General features: G+C 52.9%; 1 protein-coding gene across 1 annotated transcript; it reads right to left on the bottom strand.

The window, feature by feature from the left end:
* Positions 1-1,239: 1,239 nt before the first annotated feature.
* HOXC13 (homeobox C13) lies at positions 1,240-7,601 on the bottom strand. The gene is made up of 2 exons (XM_040989229.1): positions 6,756-7,601; positions 1,240-1,496 (listed from the first exon to the last, which is right to left on the bottom strand). Exons 1-2 carry the CDS (start codon positions 7,483-7,485, stop codon positions 1,240-1,242), a joined length of 987 nt encoding a protein of 328 aa, XP_040845163.1. The 5' UTR covers positions 7,486-7,601.
* Positions 7,602-8,404: the final 803 nt, after the last annotated feature.

Genomic DNA, 8,404 nt, shown 5'->3' with positions numbered 1-8,404 from the left:
TTATTTTAAAAACAGGTTTGCAGGTGTTTTTTTTTTTCTTTTTGCATTCAGTATGTTTTCAGTCAGACATCACAATACTATATACAGATACACAACATTTTTTGTTGTTGTTAAAAAAGAAGAGCCTGTTTCTGATGGACGTTTCCAAAGAACACTGTTTCGTAATGTGCCAGTGGGAAGGGAACAGGTGCAGGACCCTCTCCCCTTGGCAGGCAGGGCAGGCATTGAGGTGGCCTTGGGGAGGCAGCAGCTTTACTGAATCGGTTGATGGCATGCCGGTTGTGCTGGCCTCCTGGACTAGCTCCTCTAGCTTTCCTGGGTGAATCAAAGCGAAACTGGGAGGCCTAGCGGTGGCCTGTACCAGCAAGGCAGAGAGGGACTCTACTGGGGGAACCCATTCTCCATCCCTCTGGAAGAGAAGTTTGTTCCCAGGAAGAAGTTCTGCGGTTGTGCCTGACTTTCCCTGCCAGCTCATCGCCAGGGAGGAGGGACCCCTGCCTAGGGGCCATCAGGGTTTTTTGTCCTCCTTAGATTTTTCCCCTCAAAGATTCAGACCTCCCTCAGGAGGCGGAAATAGGGGAGGCAGTGTAAGGGGGCCAGGGCAGCTGTTGAGAAATCCCCTGTGTTGGTTGGAATGAAAGGGCAAAAGCTCCTGTGGACCTAGGCCCACAAAGAAAGAAAACCTACCCAGCGGGCTCGGAGCACTGCTCCCAGACCACCTGCTAAGGATCATCCATCTCAATGAAACTCTCAAAATATGCACAGAAAAATCAGAATGGGAAATCGTGCTAAGAAGTGCGGAACAGACTGGGATGAGAGAGGACCTGCATGGTTAGTGCGTCAGCTCGAGGGTCTTGAGGAGCCACACCCTAGAAGGAGGCAAAGAGGGGGTCCCCCCACCTAGCCCTGCTTCTGGTGCAACGGTTGGGCTCTCATCTGCTACTGGCTCTCCGGCTTTCAGTGGAGTGAATGGACGACGTGGGAGAAACGGCGAAGTAGTGCCTCGCACAGGCGCTCCGACCCACCTCCGGAGCCTCTGAGGCCTGGGTGGCTCTCTCCGCGCACCTCTTGGTAGAGGTGGGATGCGTCGCAGGGGTGCCTCGCCTCACAGCTCAGTTCCTTTTCCTGATTAACATTAAATATTCAAGTCGGCACCGGGCGGCACGGTGTCCTTCGGTGGATTGGGTTATTGTACAAAGCGGTGACATAAATAAATGGGGCGGGCAGCCTGGAGGGCGGTCAGGTGGAGTGGAGGTGAGGTGCTTTTGATTTGCTGACCACCTTCTTCTCTTTGACCCGTCGATTCTGGAACCAGATGGTGACCTGGCGCTCGGAGAGGTTCGTGGTGGCAGAGATGCGCCGGCGCTTCTCTTTTGTGATGAACTTGCTAGCCGCGTACTCCTTCTCCAGCTCCTTCAGCTGCACCTTGGTGTAGGGCACGCGCTTCTTGCGCCCGCGCCGGTAGCTGCTCACCTCGGGCTGCAGGGGAACCACGTCTGCGGGAGGAGAGAAGGAGAGAGAAGATGGTGGGGTGGACGTAAGGGAAGCGGGCTGCGGCGGGGCACCGGCCTCACTACCCGACTGACGGATTGACGGACCGCGCGGTCTCTGACATGCAGGCAATTAAAGAGGGGCCGGTGGATCTAACTCTGAGCCTGGTCAAGCTTGCTCGTCTTGTCACTTCTGATATTAGCAAGGTCTCTCGACTAGGGTGAGGCCACAGGAATATTGTGAGGGTACTAAAAATTTAGGAACCAAGTGAATGCAGTGTGTGTGTGTGTGTGAGAGAGAGAGAGAGAGAGAGAGAGAGAGGGAGAGAGAGAGAGAGGGAGAGAGAGAGAGAGAGAAATAATTTAAAATTCCATGCTGAAAAAAAACAAGTCTTTCCCAAATGAACACAGGATCAGTACAACAAATTTTCCCTTTGATTCAGGCTCTGCACAGCATCCCTTCCCTGAACAATTGCAGGGTTCCCCCAACCCAAATGGAAACCTCTGGTCTGGATTTGGTCTACCAAATATTCAGAAAATCATTCTTCCTTGTACTTAGGTCTTCTGATAATCATTTTGGTTTACACTGTCCCTTGGTCAGGAGAAGACATTCTGTTTTACAGAGAAGAGGGAGAGGATGTAGCAGGCAGGGGTCAGCTTCAGGGGCGCACAGACCACCAAGTGGGTCCGCCTGCCCTGGGACACTGGTCCGCATCAGCGATTTTAGGTAAAGAGATGGATAAAGAGAGGAGGAAAGTGTCTGGTGGTGCTGCCAAACAACTCTAGGAATTGGGGTTCTATGTCATTGTGAACTGTCAGAGAGAGAGAGAGAGATGGTCCTGAAGACATAAGAAATCAGGTTCCTGAAGTAAAGGGGTATGCCCCCCCCCCGCAAAAAAAAAAACCAAAAAACAAAAACAAAAACCAGAGCATATTCTTCCCATTCCATCCCTTTCTGGCTTCCAGAAATTAGCTGTATTCCATGCACCAAGCCTAACCCTAAACCTTAAACCCCTCGACGTCTCCACCAAAGCCAGTTCAGATTCTATAGGCTCTGAAAACTCCACAGGGACTAAAAACAACAGATATCACAGTGTCCCTATCCACTGCAGATCCTAGCCAGGATCCTCCCCAGGCCAGTGAGAATCAGGGAGAACCTGATTCTGAATCTGATTCAACTAGTGTTCAGTTCCACCCCAGGTAACTGTTAGCCGGCTTCAGGGGGAAGCAGATGTGGAGGACTGGCTACGGTGGCTTCCCCTTTGGCTTTACTGCCTGGGGACTGCAGACCCAGGCCAGAATGGACATCCCTCCCCTAAACATATCTCCATCGGGTTGGCTCTCTCCCAGAGATCTTGTCTACACAGAGTCACATTCCATTGAGGTAGGGGACAAAGAAAGGACTCAGGAAGAAAATGGGAAAGGGATCCCTTTGGTCTTCTTGTGTTGAGTTTCTCTGGGCCAATGGCCATTCCCGCTCTTTTCCTCTGCCTCCACATACATAGGGCAGGGTGGTTAGATCCGAAACATGAAATAACTTCCCTTGAACAGACAGATTAACTTCCTTTGAACAGAGCTTTGAAAGTTAAGAAGCTTTTTCTTACCAGATAATTTAAAAAACTCTCAGAGTTGGGATTTTTTTTTTTTACAGATGGAACCGGGATTCGAGAAATCCGGGATCCAAAGGCAAGAATGAAATGAAAAGAATTAGCAGTGATCCCGTGAATTGGCTTTAAAGCTTCAGAATATTTCTTCCAGGCTGACTTGATGCAACCTATTGTATGCAATTAGAACTCTGGAGGCTCAGCATGGGTAAAATTATTTGAAGAGCAAAACCAGGTCTTAAACCCTGACTTTTTCAGACTCTGAACAATCCAGTAAGTTGTAATGGGAAAACGACCACCTAGTCCCACTCAGCTTCAAAACATCTCCTTGTCCCTGGACAGGGAAGGGAGGAAGCGGAGGGTTTTAATTTCTGATTGAACTAGATAATAATCTCTGGTTTTCAACCTCCCTCTCCAAAAACTCTAGTAATTACTCACCTAATTTTGGATCTTGAAATTCCAATGAGATTTCATCAACATAACCCGTAAAAAGATCAGCTCAAAAAAATGGACAACTGGCCCAAACTGCTTCTGTTTTTGTCTAGGATGTCCAGGCTTGATCTGATGAGGTGTGTTTTTTTTTCCCCCTCTCCCCATGAATCAGGCCAAGCTCCGGGGGAGGGTGGACAGTTCTGGCTGGAAGAATTCGGATAGTTCCGAAGCTGCCCCCCTGGCATAGTCTATTGCCTTTCTGGGAAGAAAGTGGACATCTACAGATGTGGAAACATCTGGTAACTGACGCATCAACATTGCCTGAAGTGAACAGGGACTAGGAATTCTAAGACGTCTTCCCCAGGCAATCTCTGGGTCACACAGACACAAGACCCCCTTTGCCACACCTAGGAGCCTAATATTTACCTCTAAGAAGCTAAAGAGCAAGGACAGATCAGATCAGTGCTTTCTGTGTGCAGGTTCCCAGAGCTCCCGCCTACCCCTGGCCCAGCCCAGCCTCTTCCAACAGTCCAAGTCTCTCAGTCCAGCTAGAAAAACCAGGCTCCCCGTTCCTCTCAACCCAAACCCAAAGGCTTTCAGTAGGGATTTCCAATGCTAGGGGGTGGCAGAATCCTTGATTTCTTCCTCTCTTAACCCCATCTCCTTCCAAACTCCCTCCTAGAACTTCTGCTTCTCTCCTAAAAAAAAAAAAAAAAAAAGTCTACACTCACAGACTCACAGGATGAAGAAAAAACAAAAACAAAAATAAAAACAAAACAAACAACCCAAAGCCATGAAGCAAGGGTCTGTATAATTGGGAGAAAGAAGAAGCCACAACACATCTCAGCCCTAATTATCTGGATCTTTATGAACAATTGCCTCCATCTCCCAACACCAGCCCAGACTGCTGGAGACGAGGTTTCTCAGAGCCAGAGGCAGTGAAGAGAGACAGTGATGTTTATGCCTAGATGTTGCTGAACAAACCACAATTGCATAGACAGAGTTATCTGGCAATCTCACGACTTCTAAAAAGATCTCTGTGTGGGTAGAAAGACCAGGGTGTCTGAGGCTGATTTCTTTTTCATCTGCCTCCTGGCCTGGACCTCTGCACTCACCAACACACACGCCATTCTGTTTCCAGCCAGCTCTTTACTATACATTCTACACCGTCTGCAAGCGCATTACATCTCCATTGGATTAGGTCTACAGAGGTCTTTTATCTCCAAGATCGTTTTCTCTAGGAGGCTAGGGTCAAAACTGCTTACTTTTGGCAGGGGGTATTTTTTTGTTTGTTTGTTTTTTCCTTTCTGGGGGTCTTTGAGACACTTTATTAGCTCTGATACTTCAGAGCTTTTGTCCGAGCCTTCCTCCCACCCTACTCGCCACATAGTCACATTCACAGGGGAGTGACAGCTGTTCTCCTTCCACCTCCTCACCCTACACCCTGGATCACTGCTGCAGGCTTGTGCCCTCACCCACAGTGGGAGCTGGTGGGCACCGGCTCCTCACCCCTTGACATGACCCAATGGCTCTAGCGCTTCAAAATGCCTAATACCTCCAAATACCTCCAAATACCCAAGAGAACTAAAGGTAACAGAGAATTAAAGGGTCGTCTCTCCATCAACACTGTGTGTCTACATGTGAACCACCAATCTCCTAGACATATGATGATGTGTTTCATATGCAGTAGATAATAAAAGAAACCATATTCTCTAAAAACATAATAGGCAATGCAACCAACATAGATGATACATTACATCAGTATAGTAAAATCTACAATCTTTAATTCTGGCCACCAGAAATGGGGAGCCTAGTGTGTGTTCCATCCTGTGTTGGGTTATATTACACTCAGGAACCCCGTAATATTTTCAGGAATGCAATTTGCAACCTTCTCTAATATCACCCTGGATTTTTTTTCCCCCATCGATCTCCCCATTCCCAATCCCAGACACAGAGAAACATCAGGCCCACCCTTAGAAAGGTGTTTGGTCAATGTTTTCCGGTAATAACATTTCTTGGTTGGGCATGGAAACTCCCAGGAGGGAGGGTGATTCTTTGGGTTATATGCAGAGATACCCACTGTGGGTGAGTTCCGGAACCCTGCAGCCATCTGAAAGGAGGACTGATTCTTAGCCACAAAGCCCTGTTTTCAGGGGGCAGGTCCCCTAGACCCCAGGGCCTCACCTGGCACCAGGGAAGGAGGTTGGAGGGGGAGCTGATGACCTGTCTGGGGGATTTGGTGACCCCTCTTCTTCACCTGGGGAATGGTAGCAGTGACAGGGGTTTTTCCCTTTTTGGACTAGAGCCACACCCCTCCAGCCAAGCTTCACCAAGTGGGGGCTTACACCCAGGTTCCCCAGGTCAGGTCTCCCACACAGCCTCACCACCACCACCAACACCCGCCACACACTTTTCTGTGTGTGGCTCACCAGCTCTCTCTCTACCACACTTGGGGAAACTTGACAGTGGAACCCTCTAAGGTGTCTGAGCTCAGTATATATACCAGAGGCCAAGAAAATTCATGTCCTGGCAGAGGAGGCTCCCCCCCCCCCCGCGCCCCGTTTTCCCCATTCCCTCTCCAGAGATTTCAGCTCTTCTCTCAGCAATCAAGACATTCGTGGCCAAATTTTAAAAATGAATCAAGGGTTAGGTAGGGCGGGGCGGGGGTTGGGGAGGAAACTTACATTTTTTTCTAAATTCCTCAAATCAGACGTCCTACTTTAAAAAATACTATTTAGTGCCTGAATGATCCTGAAAATTTGGACAGAGAAATGTGAAGTTTTTTTTCTTCCCTCTCAATTATTCGATGGGTTGAGGACTTTCTCCTACTTATTTGGGCACCATCGGCCGATCCCACCCCCATCCCTGTCCGGAAACCGGTTCCAAGGGCAGAAACCTAGCGCCAGGATGCAGCCGGAGAGGGAGAGGAGGCGGCGAGCTCCTGAGCCGAGCCGAGCTGAGCCGAGCCGAGCCGAGTCGAGCCGGCAGCCCGGCGATCGGGCGCCTGTGATTGCTTCACACGGCCGAGCAGCTCCAGGGAACGTGTCGGAGCAGATTTCTTTCCCGGCGCATTCCTAGCGCAGCTCGCCCGGCCGGCTCCATCGGCAGCCCAGCCGAGCCGGCGCGCCGGGGCCAGACGGCGGGGGTGGCTGGGGCGCGCGGAGCCCCGGGGCAGGCAAGGGCGGGGAGGGGTCCCTGGCGGCTGCAGGAGATCGGGCTCCTGCCTTACCTGGGAAGGGAGACTTCCAAAGGTGGGCGGACTGCGACTGCTCCTTGGAGCAATACACCTGACTGTCCCAGCCATTGGAGAGAGCCCAGTGCTGGTAGCCTTCGACGGGGATGAGCGCGTCGTGACGCGGCTCTGGGTGCCCGCTGATCCCTGGCACCACCGACACGTCCAGGTAGCCGGGCATCGCCTGGTAGGAGCTAGCGAAGCTGGGGTAGAAGGCGAACTCCTTGGCCCTGGAGGACAGGTCGTCGGCGGGCAGGGCGCCCGACGGCTCCGGGTACTTCTCACCCGGGTGGTAGGCGCAAGGCTTCTGCTGCAGGTTTACGTTGTGCGACAGGCGGCAGCCGTAGTAGCTGCCCCCGAACGGGTAACCGTAGCCCAGGGTGGCGCTGGACGAGGTGGGGGGCGCCGGTGGAGGGGCGCACTGGCGCGCTGCCTCGGGGGTTGGGATGTCCGTGTAGACGGCGCCCTGCGGGGCGCCCAGAGGAGCCGGCGGGCGGCCCAGCACGGGGTGCGGAAGCAGGTCGCGGCAGTGGCTGGCCGGGCAGCTGCTGCCCAGACCGTCCATGCTTGGGGCTTTGCCGGGGCTCGCTCCGCTGCAGCCGCCCCCCGAGCCGCCCGCGCCGCCGCCTCCAGCGCCGCCGCCGCTGCCGCTCTCCGCCGCGCTGTCCTCATAGACGTACATAAGGCTTTCCGGCCAGCGCGGATGCAGGAGCAGCGAAGTCGTCATGACATGATCCGCCCGAGCTTTTTAAAAACTCCACTTGCCAGAGGCAGCGAGCTCAGGAGACACCTCGCTCCTTTTTCCCTCCCCCGCCCTCCTCCCTCTCCTCCCTTCTTCTCCCCTCCCCTCTGCCAGCTCCTCCTGGTGCTTCCACCTCCCTGCGAGAGCTCCCTTTACGCATGCGGAGGCACTTCATTAAGAAATCCTCCGGCTCCGGCCCTCCTCCCCTCCGCGCCCCTCCGGCGCCCACGTGATGCGGTCCCCCACACGTGACGCCCAGCCCTGTTCTCCTGGGGTGTCCTCCCCCAGGACGGAAGGCGGAGTGTGGGGAAGGAGGGCTGAGCTCATTGGCTTTCCGGAGGGGCAGAGGAGGAGGGCGCTGCGAGATTTAAAGGGACAGGGTGACGCCCCCTCCCCCGCCCCCTCCGCAAGACCCGGGGAGGGAGAGGAGAGACGGGGAGGGGAGGATGCTGAATTTCTTGGACGCAAAGGAGTCCAGGAGGAGGAAGGGAGGACTGCGCCTGTGCGCCTCGCCCTCTGGTCAGGACGTGCGTTTTGGGGAGATAGACCTGTACCCCCAAAGCCATCGCTTGGGCTGGAATGGGTCTGATTGGGGTTTGGATTTTTTTTTTAAGTGATAATAACAAAGAGACTGAAAAACAGGCTCACTGATCTAGGCGGACTCCTCTGCAGCTCGCGGCTGGAAGGAGCCCGACGCCGCGCGGGGAACCTTATGTACCTGCTGGAAGATTGTGTTATCCTAGCGACCTTCATCCTTATGCCCAAAGCCCCACTTGTTCAAAAAGAATCCTCTCTTCCTGCAGTGGAAAGGGCTGGGGAGATGAGAGAGGATACTGCCTTGGCCACGCGGGGGGTTGGGGGGGAGAAGTGTGGTGGTGGTGAAACAGGGAATGAAAGGGACATG

The sequence above is a fragment of the Ochotona curzoniae genome, unplaced genomic scaffold, assembly GCF_017591425.1.
Source record: "Ochotona curzoniae isolate NIBS_2020 unplaced genomic scaffold, NIBS_Ocur_1.0 contig_1014, whole genome shotgun sequence".
Lineage (NCBI taxonomy): Eukaryota > Metazoa > Chordata > Mammalia > Lagomorpha > Ochotonidae > Ochotona > Ochotona curzoniae.
The sequence above is the reverse complement of the archived record's forward strand: the minus strand, read 5'-3'. Positions and strand labels throughout refer to the sequence as shown.